General features: G+C 52.6%; 6 protein-coding genes across 6 annotated transcripts; 5 read left to right on the forward strand and 1 right to left on the reverse strand.

The window, feature by feature from the left end:
• Positions 1-1,857: 1,857 nt before the first annotated feature.
• On the forward strand, positions 1,858-2,413 carry COL26b_011844 (uncharacterized protein; the record flags this gene model as incomplete). The annotated part of the gene is made up of 2 exons (XM_053184497.1): positions 1,858-1,928; positions 1,996-2,413. 2 exons carry the CDS (start codon positions 1,858-1,860, stop codon positions 2,411-2,413), a joined length of 489 nt encoding a protein of 162 aa, XP_053031565.1.
• A 320-nt stretch (positions 2,414-2,733) lies between these two features.
• COL26b_011845 (uncharacterized protein) lies at positions 2,734-5,889 on the reverse strand (the record flags this gene model as incomplete). The annotated part of the gene is made up of 12 exons (XM_053184498.1): positions 2,734-3,027; positions 3,084-3,333; positions 3,389-3,565; positions 3,622-3,696; positions 3,747-3,847; positions 3,901-3,980; positions 4,032-4,709; positions 4,771-4,968; positions 5,028-5,541; positions 5,594-5,672; positions 5,723-5,766; positions 5,821-5,889. The coding sequence occupies 12 exons, from the start codon at positions 5,887-5,889 to the stop codon at positions 2,734-2,736; spliced, it is 2,559 nt and encodes an 852-aa protein (XP_053031566.1).
• A 1,238-nt stretch (positions 5,890-7,127) lies between these two features.
• On the forward strand, positions 7,128-8,336 carry COL26b_011846 (uncharacterized protein; the record flags this gene model as incomplete). Its single annotated transcript, XM_053184499.1, has 1 exon — positions 7,128-8,336. One exon carries the CDS (start codon positions 7,128-7,130, stop codon positions 8,334-8,336), a length of 1,209 nt encoding a protein of 402 aa, XP_053031567.1.
• A 741-nt stretch (positions 8,337-9,077) lies between these two features.
• Positions 9,078-10,363, forward strand: COL26b_011847 (uncharacterized protein; the record flags this gene model as incomplete). The annotated part of the gene is made up of 2 exons (XM_053184500.1): positions 9,078-9,522; positions 9,930-10,363. 2 exons carry the CDS (start codon positions 9,078-9,080, stop codon positions 10,361-10,363), a joined length of 879 nt encoding a protein of 292 aa, XP_053031568.1.
• Positions 10,364-12,566: 2,203 nt separating this feature from the next.
• Positions 12,567-14,015, forward strand: COL26b_011848 (uncharacterized protein; the record flags this gene model as incomplete). The annotated part of the gene is made up of 6 exons (XM_053184501.1): positions 12,567-12,886; positions 12,951-13,080; positions 13,140-13,214; positions 13,273-13,440; positions 13,493-13,921; positions 13,983-14,015. 6 exons carry the CDS (start codon positions 12,567-12,569, stop codon positions 14,013-14,015), a joined length of 1,155 nt encoding a protein of 384 aa, XP_053031569.1.
• A 7,801-nt stretch (positions 14,016-21,816) lies between these two features.
• Positions 21,817-23,951, forward strand: COL26b_011849 (uncharacterized protein; the record flags this gene model as incomplete). The annotated part of the gene is made up of 2 exons (XM_053184502.1): positions 21,817-23,406; positions 23,466-23,951. The coding sequence occupies 2 exons, from the start codon at positions 21,817-21,819 to the stop codon at positions 23,949-23,951; spliced, it is 2,076 nt and encodes a 691-aa protein (XP_053031570.1).
• Positions 23,952-24,547: the final 596 nt, after the last annotated feature.

Consider the following 24,547-nt stretch of genomic DNA (forward strand, 5'->3'; position numbering starts at 1 on the left):
TTCGGTGAAGACGATGGTGAGGCGACCATCATGCGGCGCGTACCTACTTACTAAGTGATGGTGTTGGGCTTGTTTAGATGAAAGAACCTAACGGAAGTACGGATAAATCCCCCTCCCCCAAAAATGGCGCGCGCCGTTAGCCGTTCATGCCTTGTGATCTGCCGAGCGGACCCAGTAGTGGTGATCGACGGCTGACGTGCGCTAATGCATCAAGTGCCGGGGTGCAGGGGTTGTTGAGTTTAGCTGGGGGTGGAGGCCGAGGGGGTGGGATGCGTTGCGCAGCTCGCGTTCGCGGGGTGCGGCGGACGGTCGGGTTGGATGCCGAAGCCCGGCTTTCTTTTGGAGTTAGGCTGGGTTGGACCTGGGGATGTCACCGTCGTGCGTTGGTTGAAGGCCAAGACTGGGGAGTTTTAGCTGTGGGAGTGTCGGGGTTTAGGAAGATTCTGGAAGGAGTGGTTCCTCTTTTGAAAGGTTTCCTCGTGTTTCTATATGGTTTAATGGGAGCATGAGAAAGAGGAAGAGGAGTTGTTGAATGAAGTTCATGGGCAGAGAGGGAACTGAGTTTGTCCTCGTTGAGGTGACATGAGTCAATTGCGGTAGCATTCCGCCAGATCTCGGCCTCGGACGCGGGAATTTGGGCTGAAGAGACAGGTCGTCTGTCACTAAAAGAAAGTTAGGCTTTCCAGCTTTCTTGCATGTAGTGTTGGAGCGGCGGCACATTTCGTGATTTGGAGAGCAGAGCAGAGTTTGGGGAACGATCTCAGAATGGTATGGCTCAGAATGGTATGGTATGGAGCGTCACGCAAGCGAATGGGCAGATAATCTTTCTCAGACCGTTTAATATCTCGATTACGAGAGGAGAAGTGAAAAGGTTCGATTGGTAGTGGTCGGCTAGACCGGATTGCTTCAGACGAATTGGTCGGATGATTTTTGGGTTTTTTGGGGCATGGGTAACGTTTTCCGCGTGCTGTTTTTGGAGACGCTGCTGGCACTTGAGTCGTGGGCTGAAGAAGTCTGAACCGAATCTGAGTCGGACGCGGTTCCGTGCGCTCGCGAGTCGGGGGGCGAGTTGGGCACGGCGAGACGTGAGTCGGGGACATTTTTCTTCGCGCGCAGGAGAAGGCTGAGTTGTCTTGGCCTCTGCAATGAGACGAGGCATCAGCTGAATTGGGAGACACGTGTGTGCTGTCTGCGGACTTGCGAAGTGACGGCGGCGCTTGTTGGTCTGTGGTGAAGACAGAAGTGTGGAATTGTCGCGGGCTGAAACTGTGGAAACGCGCTTGTTGGAAAAAGGCAAAAGGGCGCATCTTATTGAAAGTGACGGTAAGGGTCCTTCCTTGGGCGATATGACGTGCTCGAACGGGCGCGCCACGTTGTCTAGGGCTGTGGACAAGGGTCTGTACGTTCGTCAGCCCTTTTTCTCGGTGATGGGACCGGGATTCCAGATAGATGGGCTTGTGCCATGGACGGGTTCGTGTTGAGCGTGCCTAAGAAAAGAAGTGGGAATGTAACCGGGGAAAGGGCCAGCTGGTGTAACTGGTCGGTAGATAAAGGGAAGATTCGTCCTGTGTTGTGTCAGTTTGGCCTGTTTGCTTGTTGCTTTCCAAGTCTTTGCCGTCTGATGTCGGATGAGAATTTGAAGTGAGCAGTTACATGGATTATTTTGAATTACACTCCCCTTCATCGAAGAGACCAAGCGTCCCATCATTCAGTTTACCATTTCTTTTCTTTTCAACTATACCAACTTTACTACACCCGCCCGGAGCAGATTATCTCTTTTCTCTTCTTTTCGTTTCAAAGGACATACTCTACTTTCTTGAAGAACACTTGGAACGGTCGTTTTAGAGCATATACATCATGAAGTTCTCTGCTTTTGCTGTCATTACTGCCGCCGTGGCCGGCGTTGGCGCCGTGCCCGTTGAGTCTGGGTATATCTCTCCTCCTCAACCACACCTATCTCCAAAGAGACCGTCGACTAACACCAAACCCCAACAGCCCCCTCTCCTCCCTCCAAAACCGCGCCACCGAAGCCATAGGCGGTGTAGTCTCCTTCATCCGCCGCGAAGAGCTCGGCACCCCCGTCGTCCCGCAGCAGCTCAAGCGCGCGCCGCCGGTGCGCTTCCACAACGCCCGCGACGCGGAGTACCTCCGCCGGCGCAAGGACGGCGACGGCAAGGGCGGCAGCAACCCCGTGCCGCCGCTCAACCCGTTCAGCACGAAGAGCAAGGGCGGCAAGCGAGACGTGCTGGAGGCGCGGAAGAAGAAGGACCCGGAGGAGGTGCCGCCGTTGAACCCGTTTTCGACGGGGAGCAAGGAGAGGAGGGAAGGAGGGGATTTGACGAGGAGGAAGGCGCCGCAGGAGAGTGTGCCGCCTTTGGCGCCGTTTTCGGTCGATGGGGAGGATGAGGAGTGAGGGGAGTTGGGGAGCGGGGGGTTCGTCTAAGCTGTTGAGGATGCTGGGGTTTAGGGGATCGCGATGGAGGGGCCTGGCTGGACCGTGAAGCTGGGACTTGTCTTGGGCAATGTTTGGTCGGGATCTTCTGGACGAAGGCGGAGATGGGGAAGGGGAACCTCCTTTTTTTTATAGTGGGTTGGGGGAGAGTTCCTGGGGAATTGAGACTTCGATTCACTGTATATCTTGAAGCCATTTCTTCTTTTTTTGTTCTACTAGACGTCGAGTTGCGGTGTGAAGATGTGTACATGTTGGGTGGACAACAAGGCGGTGGGCGGAGGCTATCCGGCATACGTCCCGATGCGAGGGCCAAAGTACTTCCCCTTGGGCAGCTTGAGCCTCGTGCAAGCCGTCGCCTCGCAGCCCTTCTCCGAGTCGTTGCCCCACCAGTTGACCTCGAACCCGTGATAGCTCACCGCAAAGAAGATGACCACCGCAGCGATTGCGATCGCAGTCGAAAGGGCGGCTGACAGGACGTAGTTGTACTTTGACCAGAAGGCGAGGTAGCGCTGGCGGAGGTAGACCATGCTCAGCCAGCCGGGTATGACGGCGGGCCACATGTACGCGATGTTGTACTGCAGGTTAAATCAGAAACTAAGAAGAGCAAGGGGGGAGACGGCTTTTGACTCACGGGAGACCAGCTGATGCCGCCGCTGAGGATCATGACGGGGTGGATCTTGGCGACCCAGTGCGTGCGCGGGAAGCGCCTCTGGAAGACGTAAAAGAGGATCGGGATGGCGAAGCCGACGGGGAAGGCGGAGAGGAGAGCGGTGTAGATGCCGCCGGAGCCGAAGACCTTGCGGGCGCCCAGGCTGCCGAAGAGGACTGCGGCGGTGAAGTAGGTGTTGACGCCGGGGCAGGAGAAGCGGTCTTTCTGATTGCTGTAGCGAGGATTATTAGCACGAGATGGGGGAATTGGTGTGAGGAGTTCCTTACGTCGAACAGAGGTCGGGGATATTTTCAATCTGAAAGTTCATGACGCCCGTGCAGACGAAGGCGGAGACGAAGACGGCGACGACTTGGGCGGCGAAGGTGTGGCGCTGGGGGATCTTGAGGTAGTGGGCTAGCTTCAGGTCATTGGCGAAGTCGAGGGCGTGGGCGGTTGTGACGTAGCTGGAAACATTTGTGAGCCGCATAGTTGTGAGAGTTGAGATGTTTGGACGTCTTACCCGAAGCACTTGAAGAAGTTCATGGCGAGAGCATTGCCGGGTTCCCATGCACCGCCGATGAACTCGGCCAGCACACTACCGTTCTATTAGTCTATGAAATGCATCAGAGGTTTAGGTTGACTTACTTGAACTCAACCTCCATTCCGGTCGTGGCGAAGATGATACCAGTGGGGATGACGAAGACAAGGGCGAGCGCGATGCCGAAGAAGACGACGCCGACGCTGGTCTAAAGAACGTTTAGCCATGGCGCTGGATGGAGCATATGAGTTGGGAGTCTACCTCAGTAGGCCAAGCAGCAACGGCCGCGACACCGAATGCAATTGCGAGCAGGTTGAGGATGAGGTAATACCACTCGGGAACTGTTATCGGTCAGCTCAAGTAGTGAAAAGAGGCAAGGAAGATCCCGGTACCTTCGGGATAGTTCGACATCATCCTGGTGTGGACATCCTTGAAGTCCTGCGACGCCTCCTTCTTGAAGCTCCGGAGCAGACTCTTGAAGCCCAGCGCAATGTCGTGGCGATGAAAGAGGATCGCATAGGAGATTGTCGCGGCGTAGACGGCGAAGAAATAATAATACATAGTGATGCTGCTGGCGGCCAGGTAGACGGGGGAGTAGGCTTGGTACTTGGCCTCATCCAACCACCCCCGGCTATCAAGGATCTTGGAAACGTTGTAAGAGCCACCGAAGTGGTTATACATGAGGTTCGAGTTGATCGGGAGGTAGGCTGTGTTGTACGCATTCGTCCAGTACAGCCCGATGATCGTGATGCCGCCGATGAAGACGCCGATGAATGTGTTGAACGTGACGCGGAAGGGGACGACAAGGGGCTGGACGACGTGGGTTGCGACGTTCCAGTCGAAGGTCGGCAGAGGGTTGAAACCGAGACCTTTGCGAACACCGGTGATGGCGGTGAGGGTGAAGTTATCGGGCGCAATCCACGCGACCCAGTTGAAGAGTGAGAGGGCGCCGAAGATGTAGTCTGGGAACCAGAACCAGACGAACATGCAGGCGAAGGCAGCCAAGAAGAAGCGGTAGCGGGATATGCTGTAGATCTTCTTGAAGGGGCCGGCGACCGGGTGGTTTGTCTCTGTTACAGGATCAGTGTTCTGCGACTATCATAATGAACATGTTTCTATGACTTGGCCTACCGTTATGAAGCGAGCTATTCAGAGCAATGGTGACCAATGATGCCGGCCATAGACAAAAGGCTGGGTACACCAAGAAACGCCTGCACAGACCAGCCAAACCGAAACCCATCAAGTTCGTGGAGAGAGCCAGAAGGATTTGGTAGCTGAATGACTTGGCGTACTTTTGCCCAAAGTAGCGATCCATCCATTGGGTGAAGACTGAGGCGGATCTTGTCAGATAACCAACACCATGTTCCATCGAAAGACGCGGAACTTACTGATATATCTCGAACTAGGCAGCGTCTTGCCAACGCTCGCCATAATCGAAATCAACATGTGCTCCTTCTTATTAAAAGAACCCGGGTTCAAGCTATGCCGAACACCAAACAACGTGAACCCAACATCAGGCAGGAACCTCTCCGCGGCCTTGCCGACCGGATACGCCAACAGCTGCACGACCTCGGCCCTCAGCGTGATCGACGGCTGACGTACGCTAAAGAGCTGGTTGATGAAGGCGATGAACACCACGAACGCGAGCCCGATGACCCAGGCGCGGATCGTGGAGACGGGCAGGCTGGGGTCATCGTGTGGGTCGACGACGGCGCGGACCTCAGCGTAGGGACTATTGATGGTGAGCAGCGAGACCTCGACCTTGGCTTCGGAGATTTCGCGGGCGTGGGAGTCTGGGTTGGTCAGGATATCGTCGTTGGCGAGGAAGGCTTTGAGGCGTTCGAGGGCGCCGGCGGGGAAGTTTGGGTCGAGGTTGTGTTGGGAGACGAGTCTTTCGGCGGCCTGGGTTAAGTGTGAGGGGCGTGGGAGAATGGCTGGGTTGGGTGGCAGCTACTTCACGGGTTTCTTGGAGGGAGAGGCTGCGGGAGTGTTCTCTTGCTTCGAGGACCTCTTCGGGTGTAGCATTCAGTTGTCTGGCGATTTGTGAGTTGGATGATCTTGCGTAGGTGAAATGTAGACTTACTTTGCCACTTCATCAACAGAAATCTTCTCATCGAAGCTCTCACGCTGTGAAGTTATTAGTTGATGCCAACAGAAGATGATCGTACCCGGTAGACTCACTTGAGGGTTGACATCAGCTGGCGCGACGACATCGATGGTATCGCCTGTCTTCTCATTGAGAGTACCCATTTTGGCAACGACTGGTGGACGAAACCACAGACAGATGCAGAACCTTAAGAGATGAGACACAACAGGTAGTACAGGGACATGAGGTGAGTCAGGGCAGAGCAGTTCTTATTGCCGTTCGTGAGTAGTTCACGCGAACGATGGGACCGGGGTTCGTTCGGGCGGTAGCAACCCGGATATCTGGTGACTATGTGGCGCTAAAGTCTCCCAACAACCTGAATGCCATCCAACGGGCAAATGCCCCGAGGTTTCGTCTGATCTTACCATCTGCAACTTGATAGTATGCTGTGGCTAAAGAAGGAAGAGTGGGCTCTGGCGGGGATCCCGACCGACTCGCATTGCAGTACGAAGACGCGTACCTCTAGCCCGGTATGCACCCGTTTCGCTCATAGTTCCATCGCTAGAGACTCCTTCAATATGGAAATTACTCGGGTTAAAGACAGCCAAGACGCATATCTTCGTTGAGCAGATGACATTGGCAAATCTCTGCAGTGAAAACTGCCGCGCCAGCAGCGACGCGCTGTCTCGCACCATCCCGAGAATGAATGAGAACCCTACGAGAAAATTACCTCTATGGGAAAACGAATCCTCCCATCTACGGCTGCCAAACCCGGGAGACAATGTCTCTTACGTACCAATAAGCTTAACCCGTCCTATCTCGGGCTCGCCCATCCCGCTCCAACGGTCGGCTGCAGGGATGAAGTGGGCGGGAAGTGGGCGCGTCTCTTATCGCGTCATCGGCCAGAGAAATGGCGGCTACGGAGGAGAGAACAAAGACGGCAAAGTGTCTACCAGATTTTGACGGCTACCTGCAGATGGCCCGGTCAATTGAGTGATAAGAATAGCGAATCACGAGTGCGGCATGTTGACCAACGTCGTCGGTGCGATTGGAGTCCCCCGCAAGATCCCGCTCACGACGACTTCTCTTCACCTCTTTTCTTGACCAAAGATCGCTGGAAGTCATACCCGACGCTGAGTTTGGTCTTCTCGGGTTACTCCGTTGGAACGTGGGTCAAATCCAAGTGACGCCATTCCGACCCACGTTGACGCCGCCGTCCATCAGCAAACGCCAAGCTCTGAAGGCGACTGCTTGAGTCGGGGAGCCCAGCTCGAGGGTAATTGAGGCATTGCATGCTGTGATTAGGATCGCTCTTCTTGACGAAAATTGCTTTTGTGTAGAGATCGTTTGCTTGCAGTATTTTTAGAAGATTGTGACGATTTCATGCGTCGAGCACTCCAAGATGGTCGGCAAAGGCGAAGGTGTCTTTGATTCAAGTCCCCCGCCGTACCAGCAACATCATGCGCCGAGACTGTTCGTCGTTCGGAGGCGCCGAGGACGTCTTTTAGCGTTTACTGTTCTCGTCGTTGTGCTCGTCTCCTTGTCGCATTACTACAGCGTGGCTGTTCAGGGTCCTGCCGTCACCGAGGAGCAGCGCGACCTGCTTGTGAAGGGCCTCGAAACCTGCCGAAAAACTGTTTCTCGGCATCAAATCAAGGGCGACGGTCTACTACGAGAATCCAATCCGCGATGGAACAAGGTCTCCGGACAAAAGCAGACCATTGTTCTCCGGAATGCGACCCTCTTTGACGGAGACGTAGTTCTCCCCGATGCAGTCGATATTGTCTTCGAGAAAGGTCTCATCAAGTCTGTCGAAACGACTCGAGAGAAAGGAGATTTCCCCAGCGATGCAGTCGTCTACAACCTCAACCGCCGATTCGTGACGCCCGGGCTCGTCGACATCCACTCTCACCACCTGGAACTCCCCTTCTCCTCAGTCTCTGCAATCGAAGATGTGAATGAGAAGCCACAGCTCGGACCCATCACGCCCTTCGTCCGAGCCATTGACGGATTCAAGCCCTACGATCCGGCCATCAAGATCATTGCCTCCGGCGGCGTGTCGACGTCGCTGATTCTACCTGGATCCGGGAACATCATTGGTGGCCAGGGGTACTTGGTCAAGAACCTCCCATCTCCCGGCGAGAATGGAGAGCCGATCGTCGAAGATTTGTTGCTGGAACATGGAATCCCGGAGGAGAGCCGACAAAGATATCTCAAGATGGCTTGCGGTGAGAACCCAAAGCATCTCTACGGCCACACCCGCCTTGGAAATGCTTGGCTCCTTAGGCAGCATCTGGAAAAGGCCCGCAAGTTGAAGTCGGAACAAGACGCATGGTGCCGCACGGCAGAGCATGTCGAAGGTGAGGGTTTCAAGCATGTGAGAATCGCTCGCTTCGTGGCGGAATACGGTGGGTTCCCAGAGGACCTCGAGCTAGAGGCAACCGTGGCCCTACTTCGGGGAGAGTTCAATGTCAACATCCATTGCTACGAGCCGGAAGACTTTGAGAGAATGCTTGCCGTGCTACATGAGTTTGGTGTTCACCCACAAGCGTTCCACCACGCTCTGGAGGCATGGCAGGTCCCAGAGTTTCTTAAGGAGCAAGAGAGGTAATCAAGTGAACTACGCATGATTGGATTATGGCTGATGGGGGACTGCATAGAAACATCACCATTGCCACTTTCGCGGAAAACTCTCTTTTCAAGCATGAGGCATATGGAGCTAACTTGCGCGGACCAAAGATTCTAGATGATCACGGCATTTGTGTGGTCCTGAAATCAGTAAGATAGGACCAGGAAACACTCCTGGAGAGGACTCAGAGGCTCAACATTTGTCGTCTAGGACCACACCGGTGAAAGCAACCATGCCAAATACCTCGCGTAGGTCTACCCGTCAAGGCAAATATTCGCTCGAGGTTTCAACTAACGCTTGAGAAGATACCAAGCAGCAGTCTCTCATTCTTTTGGACTCTCAGAAGCAAAGGCCCTGCAGTCCATCACCTCGGCTGGTGCGTATTCGATCCAACAAGACCACCGTATTGGGTTTGTCAAAGCCGGCTATGATGCGGACCTAGTCGTATGGGACGCACATCCCCTTCAAGTCGGCGCGACTACTGTTCAGGTCTTTGTTGATGGTCGCGAGGTTCTCGACGGGGACAGCACTCTGGCTACCTTGAGCAGGACTCCGGAAGACAGTGATGTTGCTTTGCCAAAGGTTAAAGCAACAATCGAAAAGGAAAAAAGAGAAGACATCTGTGGAAGAGCATTGAAACGCAATACTCGGATTGTTCTCACTGGGATCAGAGAGGCTCTGATTGATGATGTGTCTTCTCTGGACACGAGTGACCATCTGGCAATGGTCGTTACGAACGGGGAGATCACCTGCCTTGGGGCCGAGTCTGCATGTGTTTCCTCTTACGAAGGCGGCAGCATTGTATCAATCAAACTAGACAACGGCTACATCACACCCGGTCTGGTTGCGTTCGGCAACAACATTGGCATCTTGGACATCTCCTCTGAGCCATCCACAGGCGACGGGTCACCAGGTCGGAAGGGCAACGCGCTCAACGAACGGAAGGACCTTCACTTTGCTAAGTACGGAGTTCACTTCGGGGGAAGAGGTTTCGGCCGCGCTCGGCTCGGCGGTGTCACAAGAGCTGTCACTGCACCAATCTTTGGCGGCGGGTTGCTTCAAGGTGTCAGTGTCGGGCTCCGGACTGCGGAGAACGCTACTGTTCTTGGAGGTGGTATATGGAAGAACGAAGTTGCTTTGCACGTTGCCATCGGGCAGGAAGCTAAGGGTAAGCTTCGTTCTCTGTGATGCTCGCGTTGCTTTTGCTGACCACACAGTAGGCGATGACACTCCGACTATATCATCCGGGGTCGAACGTCTACGTCAGGCCATTGAGGAAGGGCAGGCGGTGTCTGCGCAACCAAGCAGTGCCTATGCTCGAGCGGCAAACGGGGCACTGCCTGTAGTCGTGTACACTGTGAACGAGGCGAGACATCTTCTCCCATGTTCTGTATCCGGAGCAGTTGCTGACCATCTGGCAGGATGACATTTTCCAGATAATTCTCCTAAAGCGTGACTTTCCTGCCGTGAACTTTGTCATCTATGGTGGACATGGAGCTCCCTTGGTAAGGCATTTTGCCTTATATGATCGAAGTCACTGCTTGCTGACGACTCCCTAGGTTACCAGAAATCTAGCTGAAGCCAAGATACCCGTCATCTTGACTGGCAATCGCGGTGCCCCTGATAAGTGGGAGAAGAAGAACTCCTTCGCCGGTCCTCCGTTGTCTCCGAGCCCCGCTCAGGTACTCATCGACGCTGGGGTGCTCGTCGCGCTCGCAGTCAGAGGCGACTCCAAGGTCCATGGGCTTGCTCAGGAGGCACAGTGGGCCGCTAAGTTCGCGGGCTTAAGTGAGAAAGAGGCGATCAAGTTGGTGTCGACGAACTTCAACAAGATCTTGGGACTAGAAGAGTACAGAAAGGGAGATAGTCCTGCCGGAAACAAGTATTCCGGGGATTTTGTTGTGTGGGAGGGAAATCCTCTTCGCGGCGAAGGAAGCGTGGTTTTGAGTGTTCAGGATGATGGAAAGATTGGGGACTGCTGGCCGGATTATGAAGGTGCCGTTTTGTGAGAACATTACGCATCGACGGTCGCCGGCTGCCTGGGTTGTTACTTGAATCTCCACGTGGTCTTGGTATCTTGAGCTGCGGTGTAGATTTTGACGTTCCATCCAATCTGTCTTGGGGTTGACTCGGCGAGACTACGGGATATCCCGTCAATATTCCCGCCACTTTCCTTCATACCTTGATACCAAGGGTTCTCGTGAGTTGCGAGATCGGAGGATGTCGGACGAAGCATTTCGGCTCCGTCTTGCCGTGGCATGTCGTACCGCTTACGGTATTGACGCCGTCAGATCCACCACGAGATCCGCCTAACGCTGAACGAACCAACTTCGAATGGATACGCGGCAGGAAACGAGACAGACCCATAGATGAGGTGCACCGGCCTTTGCCATATTGGCCCCAGAATGAACGGCACACCCGTAAATTGCAAGCTTTTGGGAGGGGACTGGCCACACTGAATTGTAGCAGTCTATGGTTCAACACGATGACTTGAGTATCGAAGCTCTCACAATGATACTCCATGGTCTAGTGTAATGGGTTTCGAGTGCCCTTTTTCGTAGAGTGACATTGCTTCTGGAACGCCTTCGGACTGCCCCCACGGACTGCCCCCACCCCTATGAGCATCTTTTCTGGGCCTGTGTCCACGTTGACGTGGAAGCGAGCCCACCCGAGCCTGGACCGCTTGGACCGAATCCCACCGTCAATGGCAACGTAGTGAACACCAGCAGAGAAGAGGCTCCGCGAAGCCCCGCTATCGATAGCATCTGATAAGATCGAATGCTTGTTCTCCAGGGGATCTTCAATACGTCAAAGCAAGGTTTCTTGGCATCCACTTTCACGGGCTCCAGCCACGCGGGTCACTGAAGCATCCGTGAAGCTTCGCAACTCTATTCCCACTTCCCGTTGCTCCGAGTACCCCGGTCTTCACCGGATACGCTTTGACTGCAGGACAAACGCGTAAAATAGGAGTTCGGGATGTACAATGATCACATGCTGCGTCCTTGCTGCGTGAGATCAAGACGTTGCCTGCAGACACTTCACCGATCAATTCACATTACATCCGCAAGTCTGTTATTTGGCGACGGTTGAATCCCATCTAGGTATTTCCTCGGGAATACGTGTATTTGGGCTCAAACGAGCAGCTAAACCATCCTCCAGCTAGAACAAGCATAACAGGTACATCGCTTACAACCTCAACTTAATCTAACGGCCCGACAGACCCAGTGATCATTACATGTATGGTTAAAATCAAGAATTTTCCGAGCACTCTATGATGTATCGGCCTCGGCCCTCAACAAATACACTGGATTTCACAAAAGGGAGTTACGTTTGACTACAACATCGCTACCAAAGCTCTGAGGTCCCACACTCAAATGTAACCCCGATGCATCGTGCCTGCGAGATATCCAAGCTTTAGAGATGGAGTCTTTGCGCAAGTTTCCGCCGCCCATCAACGCGTCTGAGCGGGCAATCACGGAGAATGGCTAGAACGGATGTAGTTAAAGACCTCAGTCCCCATTGAAAAAGATTAACCCCCACATTCCTGCCAAGGTTGGACCCTTTCCCGCGTAACGCTGAATCCAGCGCCGATAAACTCCGTTACATCACCGACGTTGATCAAAGCCGTCATAGTTCGTCGTTGCAGAAGAGAGCGTTCGGTGGATCTGCAAGTCGTGGGGCAATTGACCCGTAGGGCCGTCGTGGAGCCGGCCACGCGTCTACTTCAACTTCCACCCTGCTCTGGGCCCGGAGTCTTCCCGTAGATCGCTGTACCTGCAGGACGTGGCTAGTTCCGATATCTTGTTTGGCTGGATAAGAAATTGGAATTTTGATATCCCTTGAGAGGCTTCTCCGAAGACTTCCGGCGATGGCTTCGCTTTGCAGTTCGGAGGCTTTCCGAGCGTGATGCATAGCATGCAATTTGACGATCCAAGGATGAATAACGACGGACTCAGAATATCCACTGCGTCATTTTGTATTATTCGAAGAATGTTGAGGTTTTGGGTGGCTGAGGCCTCGGCGGCTTGGGATGTTGCTGCTCGGAAGTCGAGGCGAGACCGAGAACGAGAACGAGACTAAGGGGAAGAAACAAACATCGTACATCGCGATGAAGATATATAGGTTGGAGAACATCTCATCAAGCTGATTGTTTTGGGAGACAAGCGAGAAATTCAATAAAGCAACCGCTCGACCTTCTTCAATACCATTACGATGCGCGCAACCACCCTCCTCACCTCGGGCCTTGCCCAAAGCGCTCTTGCAGCAAGAGTCTTCCTCAACGAACCTGATACTGGCATCGAACAGGCTCTTCCGGACCTGCAACCAGGAGAGCTGCCCAGTTTGGACGCCATGATCGGTCTGCCGGATTTCGACTTCGCTGCGAGAAACTATCTGCCTATCAAGAACTACACCTACTACAGAAACGGAGCAGCGGGCGAGTGGTCGTACCGGAATAACCTCGAGGTGTATCAACGGTATCGCTTCAACCCGCGCGTGATGGTTGACATTACAAACGTCGAGAACACGCTCCCGTATGTACACAGTCTCTCTGCTCTTAACCATATCGATCGGCTGACAAGACCTTCATGGGAAAAGAACCACCATTTTGGGACACAACTTCTCTGCTCCTTTCTTCATCGGACCTGCTGCTCGCGGTGATTTGGGTCATCCCTTGGCTGAGCTCAACCTCATCCGAGCGGCAGCTGCGGAGAACATTCTCTACGTGGTCAGTATTTGATATTATGTTGCCAACAGGCTCAGGAGGCTGACACTAATATCCTGCAGCCCTCTCTCCTGTCGTCGAAGTCAATGGAAGACATCGCCGCCGCCAAGGCGAATGGACAAGTGCACTTCCAGCAGGTAAGTGTCGCAGCGAACTTCGTCTTTGTTCGACAGCTGTTTAACCTCAACGAAACAGCTTTATCTCCAGGATAACATGACGGAGACCCAGAAGGTCCTTGATCGAATCGAGATGGCTGGCGCCAAGGCCATCGGCTTCAGTGTCGACTCCGCGGCCGACGGAAACCGTCACCGTGCTGCTCGCTTCGACGTTGGCTCCGCTGACTCTGGCTGGTCTCTCATCACTGTAAGTTGCACTCTCCTTGATCCTTGTCCGAGTGCTCGCTGACATATCCCAGTGGGATGTTTACCACCAGCTCACAAACATGACTTCCCTTCCCATCGTTCTCAAGGGAGTCATGAGCGTCGAAGATGCCCAGGCGGCCATTGAGCATGGTGTTCCGGGTATTTGGCTGTCTAACCACGGCGGCCGTCAGCTCGATGGTGCCCCCTCGGCCTTGGAGGTTGCCCTTGACATCTACAACACCGATCCCGAGATATTCAACAAGATCGAAGTCTACGCTGATGGCGGCGTTCGCTATGGGGCTGATGTTTTGAAGCTGCTGTCCCTCGGCGTTAAGGCTGTTGGCCTTTCCCGCTCTTTCATGTTCGCCAATGTTTACGGCCAAGAAGGCGTTGAGAAGGCCATTCAAATCATGAAGCACGAGATTGCGATTGATGCTGGCAACTTGGGCGTCGGCGATTTGAAGAAGATTGATCCCAGCTACGTGAGTATCACCAAGACATCACCATTTGGGCGGGCCAAGTCCTTACTGACAAACTTTACAGGTCAAGTGGACGCCTGATCACTGGCAGGGTTAGAGTTGCATCCAAAATGCACTCCACCCATGAAGTCTAGAGCTTCTAGAGATACAACCGGTGCAAACCGTTAGACGGGGATTCAGAGGGGTTGAACGAAGCCGAAACCAAATACACTTGAGTTCAATGTTAATATTACAATACAAACAGTGGCTACTTTACAGTCATTTACATAGATAACCTTCTTCACTGAAACAAGCGCAAATACACTTCCTCGTGACGAAGCGACCGTCGTTGGCACTAGAAGATCACTGGGTAGGAAATGTCAATCATGTACGAATCCTTCGGATGCAGGAAGAACAGGTCTCCAATTCACATAACCGGCCGAATTCGGATCCCGTGTGATAATGGTGACAAGAATGAAACTATTTCTTCCCGCGTTTGCAGATGCTCGGTTTCGAGAGAGACAGCCTTCTCCGCCCTGTCACTGACCAAAACCGCCCCGCCTACGGTTTCGTCGGCAGTTACCTTGCTAATTTCCTCCTCGGTGGAGTCGTACATGTTGACAGAGCTCGCAATAATGACCCATTGGGCATTAAGTTAATTACCACATTATCGGACTTCCGTACCTCCACCATGTTCAATGTTCTGGCTACGCGGTTCATTTCGTGCTCACCGGTCATGAGAACCCTGTCCACTCCGATCTAGTGAAGGCGAGTCATCCAGATATCAATCGAGTCAAGAGTTTCATGGCGCGGCGGGGAATTGATTTTGTTGTTTTCCAGCCGAACAACTTGTGACCAACAATATGGCCAAACTGAAACAACCAGAAGAACCAGCCGGGAAGTACAGTCTTGCACGGCCATTGTATCATGGTCCACCACCACCCCCATTGCAGGATCACATCGATGCGAGATGTCAAAGACTACGAAACAAGACGGACACGGAGAATAATACGGCAAGTTTCATCAACTTGAAGCAATCATAGAAAGGCAATATACACAACAGTTTTGAACGCTTTGGCAAGAAACAACGAACCGCGGAAGCATGGAACAAGGCTACAGAATGGGATGGATGCAGATCATGGTGAGGCTAGCGAACGCCCTGTTGGGATAAGAATAGTATAGAAGAGAACCCTGGAATGCAAGGATGTAGTATGTTTTGGACCCACCGGCCGTATTACGGAAACACATGTACGAGAAGGCAAACCGAGGAGCCGTTGAAGCTGGTTCCAGACAAAGAGACATCCGACATGAAGCTCTCTTCATGTCTTGTCACACTAGTCAACATGCTATATCCTGGTCGTAGTTGGTGATGATTTACCAGAACCTTCCTCTGGTGAGGCAACGCCATCTGATGACCTCGGCACCATTGCCCACCCGGGCCCAATCAGTAAGCCCCGTCACGAACCGCACCCCTTCAGCATCCAGAGTTGGACCTTCCCAAAACTTCTTCTCTGCCCGGGCAATCAAGTAAGATCGCTTCTGCATTGCGTTCATGCTGACGCGAACATACGCGAATAGCCTTTGAGACGAACGGAACGCCAAGAGGGGAAGCCACATTCCCCAACGTAGGTCTCCGCGTGGCGACAGAGGGCCCCAGAGGGTTTCCAGGACGTCATCTTTTCTTCCCTCGATGTGCCGTCTCATTCAGAATTGCTCCAAAAGTTACTTTGCTCTATCAATAGCCAAGTTCTTGGGCTGTGTGGTTGTTCATGCAATCACACAGACGGTCACCCACAAACTCTAACTCTGCTCACTCTGAATGGCCGCTCTGGGCTGCAATCCAAGACCTCTGCACAGCACCGCCGCGACACATCTGCGCAATGATCTGCGCAACCTCACTCTTCACGGTTCAAATGTCGCCCCTTTTAATAACAGGAAGGTTGAGCCCTTCAATCCACGTCATGGACGTGTGCAAAGCGTGCTGAAAAAGACGAGGTTCAACCGCTGCCGGGATCGACGGCAATTCAACAGATTTAGCCGCTCAGACCCCATCCCTGTCAGCGACTGATGTTCATTGGGTCTCGCACGTCCAATTAAGCTTGAAGCTGGTTTGCTCTGGTACATGCTTAAAAGCCGCGGTTGGGCGAAATAAGGTTGTTTGTTACAGATTTGCTCACCGGTAGAATTTCCCTGCTGATGGGGTTCTTGGGAAGCCATGCGGGACATCTTGTCATTGAATTGCGTGTCGGATGCTCCCGAGGAGTTACTCCTCAATTTTCGCCCCAATGATGAAGTGAGCTGAGTTTGGCGTGGCCGTTGAGAGTTCGGGAGGGGTTCCCAAGAGGGCGCCGATTGCTGGGGAGGTCCCCGCGATGGTGTTGACATCGCGGAAATGTTTTAGTCAAGTACCGGTTGAGTGGTTTACGAGTGGTTCGGAATGTCGCTTTGTTTCAACGCCAGTCAAGATGCCGAAGCCATCGTTTCCCATCACCTGTCAAGGCTAAGACTATCGTGTACTAGAAACACCGGGGACAATGTCAGTGTTTGAGTCACGTCTCTCGGATCGATCGTCCAAAGACCAGGCCGACGCATTTCAGGCGGACTCGGAGAAATAATGCAGCTATTATTACCACCATACCTATCAGAAAACATCAGATAGCGAGGACGCCCAAGTACTCTGGTCAGTCCATCCACTGCTCTGATCCCTACCTTACCCCGATCAGCTGCCAGAGAGACATTATTTTGACCCCGCAAAGATTTGAAGCTCGGGTCAAAATGATGTGCGAATCTATAGCATGGAACGCCTGGAACGGGCGCAGATGTCTGGGCATTCTTCATGATTGCCCAAATCTGCCTCCTATGTGTATAGAGTTTGAGGCAGACGTCTTTTGAGGTCTGTAGATCAGGCGAGTTTATTTTCAGAATTTCCTGATTATCTGGTAAGGTTATTTTCTTGCTGAGTTCGGTTCGAGATCAACTAGGTCCCCGTGGGCTTCGTTGAGGGGAGATGCCTGGGCAGATGTTGGCATGAATGAGACATGATCGGGATGTAATCACGGCAAGGATGAAGTAGATGAGGATATTTGTGTGATTGCAGAGGTGTATAAAAAGGTCTGGTATCCTCATCAAATATCTGTTTTCCTCTTCAGATCGTTATCAGATATTCAGTCAGCTCGATTACGCAATACCTCTATCGTACTGAACCACTCTCAATATGCCTACCCTCTCTTGGAAACAGGCCCTTCTTGGCCTGCTCTTATTGGAGCCACTGGCAGCTGGACTTGCCGTTCCTCCTAAGCCTGATATGATGGACCCAGAGGATCACCTCGGTATCAAGGCACGACGCAACGATCCTGCGGTTCACGTTCCAGACGCAAGCGTTTGGGTTCGAGACCGTTGCCCTGATGACGATGGGGCTGACCGTGGTGAGTATCGTCCACCAAAACCAACAAGGCTTCACAGAGAGCTGATTCAGACTCTCACAGGCGGACGGCCATTCAGACCGCCACAGTTGCGTGCTCGTGACTGTAACCCGCCCAGACCTCCTGATGATGGTGGTATGTTAGGAACTCAAGACCAACCGGGAAGCTTTCTGGCTAATGATTGCCGTGAAGGACGACGTCCACCTAAGCCCGAGGACGGCCCCGATGGCGATCGAGGTAAGTGTATACAAGTACCCGTATCGCTTGGTCGAAGCTTACAATGACTGTGAAGGTCGAAACCCCCCTCGGCCTCCTCAGAAGAGGAACGGCGTCGATGATGGACGTAAGTGAAGCACAGAATAATACGACTCTTGTAAATTGTTTAATAACGATGCGCAGCTCGACCGCAACAGACGCCGCCGCCGCCGCCCCCGAATCCACCTAACCCACCTCCTAATCCGCCTCCGCCGCCGCCACCTCCACCAAACCCCCCTCCACCGCCCCCCAACCCGCCGCCTCCTCCTCCACCACCGCCCCCGGGGCCACCAGGCCCACCTCCTCCGGGGCCCCCTCCTCCGCCGCCGCCTCGCGCTCGGGACATTGACCACCGTGAGTGGCCGAGTAACACGGTCAAGCTGTGATTTTGACTAACGTGAAACTTCCATAGATCCCGGGATGTAAAGGAGGAGTTTCGGAATCGGTGGGGATCGAAGGCGTGGGTAGTTGGAGGGAGGCGAGAGGATTTGGGAGGTTGTTATGTCTTCTATTTTGAGAGTGACAACATCCGTTTGGTTAGTACTTTGGACGGTTGTGATTTAGTCCGATCTATTAGCTCAGGTCTTATCTGAATTGAGTTCATGCTTTGGGGGAAAGTGCGCCTTCATGTTCTTGATCAGGTTCTTGTACACTTTCCAGCTGGTGATCATTTGGCGACTGGCCGCTAACTGTCGAGTTAGCTAACGTACTCAATCGATTGGTTACTAATCTTTCGGTGGTGATCGTGGCGTGTTATGTAATATGGCCCTTCATGCCGATGGGATAATCTGGTTTCGGAGCCGAAGCAGACGTCCGATCATTTCATCCCCTCACCACATTGGTGACGGTCAGGGGTTCCATGTCTTCAACAACCCCGCAAACCAGTCTATGAAACATCAACAGCTGAATTGGTCTCCTCCACAGCTATTGGGGTGGCATCGAAGGCCTCATCGGGCCGTATTCGGGACAAAAGCGCGCCCGGATCACGGCATCAGATTAGACGTGAAGGGCCGGCAGATAATCTGAAGCCATCATCAGTCATGCTCAGCCTCAAGAACAAGCTTCCCATCCTAGCCGTGATCCCGAGTTACACCCGTCGCCGCGTGACGTTGCATTCCGTCCCCGTACGAAGCGCGGGATCTGAAGAAGAGAGACACAGGGGCAGCATCGCCGTCGAATGGCGAATTGGAGAGCTCTGCGGGGATGCAAACACTGAAACCACTTCGACTCTTCTAAGCACTTCTCGCCGTCCGAATTGATAAGTTGCTGTCTGATAACGGTAGGGATGAGTAACGGCAATTTATTTTTGGAGCTAAAACAAGCTTTATGTGGTCCACAATTCGTTCATCATCCCTAGCCAGCTGAAGTGTGAAACATTGATCATGGCCTTCCGCTGCCCTCAGCTTTTCTTCATAAAGCTGCGACAGAGACAAACAATTGAAGAATGCGGTCAACTTATTATCAGCATACTGTCATATCTCTTCTAGTTGAGGGATTCTGCTCGTAGACCTCCCGTTACAGTCTGTGATCTGGTCAGCAGCCGGTCAGCGAAACTCTATCCGAAATTCCGATCGCCTAACGACGACCGACGAGGGACATCGAGAGGAGTGTTCAGCGTACCACATAGACAATAAATAAGATCGGAACCTGAATCTCCAATCTGCATAATGTCTTTATTCCGCAGGATGGTAGGTATTGGGGTCTTTTGCGCAATGATTCCCGGGGTCCTACTAAATACTGATGTATCCTTGAAGCCAGTCCCAAGAAACGAGCGTCCACCGGACTTTCAGCTTCTAGCTCGTCAGGATGATCCGGATGAGAAAGATGATGATTGTGACGATGATGATGATGAGAAAAAATGCAGCACAAGAACACATAGACAAAGCACATCCTCTTCGACTTCATCTGCTACCCAGCCTTCCGCGACACCGACAAACCCACAGATCAGCAGCTCAATCATTCCCGCACCTACTTCCACACAGCAGGCTCCTCCACCAACGTTATCGCAAGCAACTCCATCGACCGTACCTGTAGCCGCTGAGCCCTCTTCGGCACCTCAAACGCCTCCAACATCGACTGCTCCCGTCGTAGTGATACCAACAACATCCCTCGAGACGAGTGTTATACCACTACCAACAGGACAAAGCTCAGCTCCAGCCGCACCGACGTCGTCAGCAGCAGCGGCTCCGGCGACAAGCACAGCACCTCCGCCAACGCAGGAAGCAAACTCAAATAATGCAGGGCGGACGGCTGGTATTGTTGTTCTCATACTTGGTGAGTCAGCCCCGTATCTCGACACACAAATGAAGCTATGACTAACCGTCACCACACTCAGCATTCTTCGCTTTCTTTGCCGGAATCTTCTTCCTTCGCAGGTGGCGAGCCCGACGTAAGCGCCGAACAGCAGAGAAGGCAAAATCAGTAATGGGCCCAGCCGGACCTCCAACAACTCCGCCATCACCTCCTCCCCGAACGACGAGGGATCTACCGCCGCTGACCTCGCACCCTCCGATGACATCGCTTCCACCACCGCCACCCATTCAAGGCTCCAGTCAGACACCCGCACAATCATCAAATACAGCAAGCTCATCGATGTACAGCAACACGGGGGTTGTAGGGAAGCGACCAGCACGTAACACACGCGCCATCTCCCAAGTGCCATTATCACAATCAGCACAAGTCACGCATACAGAGGAAGTCCCACGAGATGAGAAGCCTCAGGCCGCGTTCGGGATACCGACCTTCTTGCAATCTGCCATCAACCGCAGGGCAAGGAACGCAGAGCTGGCTCGAGCTAGGGTCGAGACCTGGCCTCCTCCACCTTACATTGGCACCAAGCAGCCACGGGCAAAGTCATTGAAGGGTTTGATGACAAGATCAAAGCCAGTGACATCAGTCTCCGAGTCATTGTCGCCAACATCGTTCCCAGGTCAGCGGACGTATTCAAGTACGTCCAGAGAGTCTTTAATATTGCCCTGGAGAAGCTCAATTGAGTCGGATATTTCGAGTCTCTCGAGCGGCTGGGGCGACGGACCTGCCATACCAACTCCTGTCCTTGTGAACGAAAGACCAACGGTTGACCGCAAGGTTTGGATTTCACCGGCGAGAGGGAGCGAGGTTGCCCATATAAGAGAAGTCCCGAGAGATGTTGTCTAATCTCTCATCAATCTTGGAATTTTAAGATCAGTGGATGATGAAAAGCACAGGCTATCCTATTGTATCTTGCATTGAAAGCGCAAAAGATTCATAAACATGGTATGCATCAACATTTGTCTCATCCATAAAAGAGGTAGAATAGTATGAGGGTTGCATGGATAGTTGCCAAGACACTCTCGCTAGACTTGACTATTCGAGTGCGTACTTCAAGAGCCAGCATACGCACCACGGCCCTGGACTGCACACCTCCTATCGCTATCAATGTCTCGTGACCTCTGAGGAGTTCTTAGCTTGGCCGACGTGATGCAAGGTGAGAGGACGCCTCTGGAAATCCGGATCCAAGACTTCCAAGGATACCAAGAAGACCAAGAGCTAAATGGACCAACCAGACCGCGTCCGTCGGTCGCAGACGCGTCAACCTCCTTCTCCCTGTGCTCCAGGCAAACCATCGAATCAACCTGCTGACGTCGTAGCGCGCCTGCCAAGGGGTGGGGAAATTACTCATCGGCACGACGCTGATATCGCCTATCGAGAAAATGCCAATTCGATGGGCCAGACCAAATGGTCGCAATGCCAGGATTCCGCCCCGCCGGGCAAACATCAAGATCTTGGCTCCGATCTTGGCACGCCGGCAGGCCCGTCAATCCAATCACTGTTGCTTCCCAGGCCCGAAACCTACGCCACGTCTTGGGGTCTTTAGAGCTTCTGGAAGGTCCTTATCATATCAAGGATATCCAAGACACTTGGCTGTCATGGTCGTGTGCGTATCTCGCCTGGGCTGACCAGCCTCTTGCATTTCGCTACCAACAGCAGTGAGATATTTCCGAGTTCACGCTAGACACAAGGGAAATTGTCCCCGGATTGGGTAGGGGATGATCGCTGGTGGGTGTCAATCTTGGCCTAGCACAAAGTAGAATAAGATATATGTTTGTGCTAGTCTCAATCACAACTCATCCCGTCCATTGTTTTTCTTCCGACGCACATATTACCTATCCTGTTTTGCTCTAATCGAGGTAGACTAGAACAACTTGCATGAGGTTCACTGCGCAAGAACGCTCCTTAGAAGTCACCCGCAGAGCCTCAATCATGGTCAACATCGCGTCGAGGATTTACAACTTCCTCGCCCCAGCCGCTAACAAGGGCGAAGATGGCCGCGACGTCTGGGGCTCGCGTCTATCCTTCATCTTTGCGGCAATGGGCGGTGCAGTCGGACTAGGAAACCTTCTTCGCTTCCCATCGATTGTCTACAATAACCACGGCTTACAATTCTTCATCCCATATCTGATTTCTCTCTTTTGCCTGGCGATTCCAACTTTACTCTTGGAAATCTCCATTGGCCAGGCATACCGAGGTGGATGTGTCTTGGCTTGGCACCATGCTCATCGTCGAGCGAAAGGTGTCGGATTTGGCGTTGTTTACATCGGTTACGCCATCTGCATTTACTACGTCCCCATCATAGCATGGATCATGTCCTACTTCCGTCATTCCTTCATCAGCCCCTTACCCTGGGAAGGACGGAATGAAGACTTCTTTTACGGCGACGTTCTCCAGAACGTGGACCCTATCCCGGGCAACCTCACTGCCGACGGATCCGCCGTTCAGGACTACTCAGATTACCCAGGTATGGGTATGAACACTGAAGTCACCTTGTGGAACCTTTTCACCTGGTTCATCGTTTGGCTTTGCATGTACAAGGGTGTCGGTCTCATGGGTCGTGTGGTTTATTTCACAATGGCTCTGCCAATCATTCTCATGATTGTCTTGATTGGGCGAGGCTGCTCTCTCCCTAATGCCATCAATGGCATGCGCATTTACTGGACCGAATGGCACGGGAACAAGCTCGCTTCAGGAACGATCTGGCAAGAGGCCTGCGGACAAGTATTTTTTTCGACAGGAATTGGGATGGGCTATTATACCTCATTTGCGTCATACAATCAGAAGTACTCCAACGCGGTCCAGGACGCACTCATCATCTGTATCTCAAACTCTCTGATTGAGATTATCGGTTCCATGTCAGTTTTTGGTGTTGTCGGATACCTCGGAATGCATCCGGACACTAGTGAGCGACTCAACACATTTGTCGTCGGTTTTCTGACCTATCCGGAGGCCATTGCGGAGATGCCAGGAGCCAACTTCTGGGGCGTCCTGTTCTTCGCTACTCTCTTCATCCTTGGCCTGGGATCCGCATTTGCACTCCTCGAAACCCTCGTCACCATGGTTTGCGACACTGACTGGGGCAAGAAATATCCCCGTCCGTATGTTTCGACTGGCATTGTTATCGCTTCCTTCCTCATCTCCCTTCCATTTTGCACCGAGTTTGGGTACTTCCTGGTTGATGCTGCCGATACCTGGATCAACTATTTGGCACTATTCTGGATAGTCTGGTGCGAGGCAGTTTGCGCGACGACTCTGTATCGATACCGGGATGTAGTGGACCAGTGTGGCCTTATTTCATGGTGCCTTTACAACATCTTCGGCTACATCGGAGGTACTGTGATCGGGCTTATTGTGGCGCACTCCGTTTCACCAGAGGCGGGTGCTGGTGTTGGCTTTGGCATGTTCATTGCCGGGATGGTATCCTCAGTTCTGTTCGCCTCTGACCCCACCGCATATTGCCCCCGGTTCCTCAACAAGAACGCGATGATGCGCAAGTTCTGGTACTTGACTTCGTATTCGGTAAGAGATGTTCCATGCTAATTAATTTACTGTCGATGGCTGATCACGTCGCTTTCAAGGGAAACCAACTTCGGCGCGATCTCAATGCGACGATTTCCACGAGTGGGCAGTGGAAGATACCTGCCATTTGGGGTTTCGTTCTCAAGTACAACACTGCCCCCATCGTCTCAATCATTTTCTCCTTCGCCTACCCAAACTTCTATGCCAAGAACCGTATGGATCCGCTTCACATCGCCGGCTTCACGTTTATGCACGTTGTGCTTGCAGCCACGCTGGTCGGCCTTGTGATGCCACGATGGTTCAACGTGCTGGTCCCGAAGACAAAGGTGACAGAAGGAGTTTATCCTGTAATGCCGGGCGTTATCTTTTCCAGGGCCAATGCTGCCGGAGCGCTGGATATTGACGGCGTTCCTCAGAGCGCTGATGGTTATGGGATCGATAGGAGAAACACAGAGCAACAGGCGTGGGGCCCAGATGGGAGCCAGGAAAAGGTGGCTGATGAGCGCCGACAAGCTGGAAGATCACTATCTAAGAGATTAAAATAGTTTTAGATAGACCTTCATTATGTCTCTGACACTATGCTTAGCACAAAACGACCGATGGATGTGCAATAACAGACGTTAGGAAGATGCTGTCACCCACCAACCTTTCAAACTCCAACCTTTCATCCTGAAACAGCCACATAGCGATTAGTTGCAACTTGAGGTATGAAATATGACAGATCGATCGCATTTCTCATGCTGTCTTTCATTCGGGACGACATGTTAGAGAGAAACCAGAGGCTAGGTTGCGTTGCTGAAGGCCCACAAGACGGAGCATCATGATGATTCATCCTCGCTCATCGACTCTCATAACCGACAGCATCCCGGATAGAACTTTTAACTTTCCTGGTTCGACGAACAATTCAGTACTTAGCTCCAATGACTCACTATTTACGGATTAAGACTCATTGTCGGCAGGTAATCATTGTTGTCGCCCTTATGGCCATCATTTCGAACTTCGTACCCGTGATGTTGTGTGTGTAGTACCTTATATCAAGTATCATCACCCCCAAAGAAACTTTCCGTGCAATTCATCCAGACACGCATATCCCAATGACCAGTGAGAGATTACCTTTTTCATCATCCGTGTTCGAAGGCCC

This window comes from Colletotrichum chrysophilum, assembly GCF_026319265.1.
Source record: "Colletotrichum chrysophilum strain AFK26 chromosome Unknown scaffold_153, whole genome shotgun sequence".
In the NCBI taxonomy this organism is placed as follows: domain Eukaryota; kingdom Fungi; phylum Ascomycota; class Sordariomycetes; order Glomerellales; family Glomerellaceae; genus Colletotrichum; species Colletotrichum chrysophilum.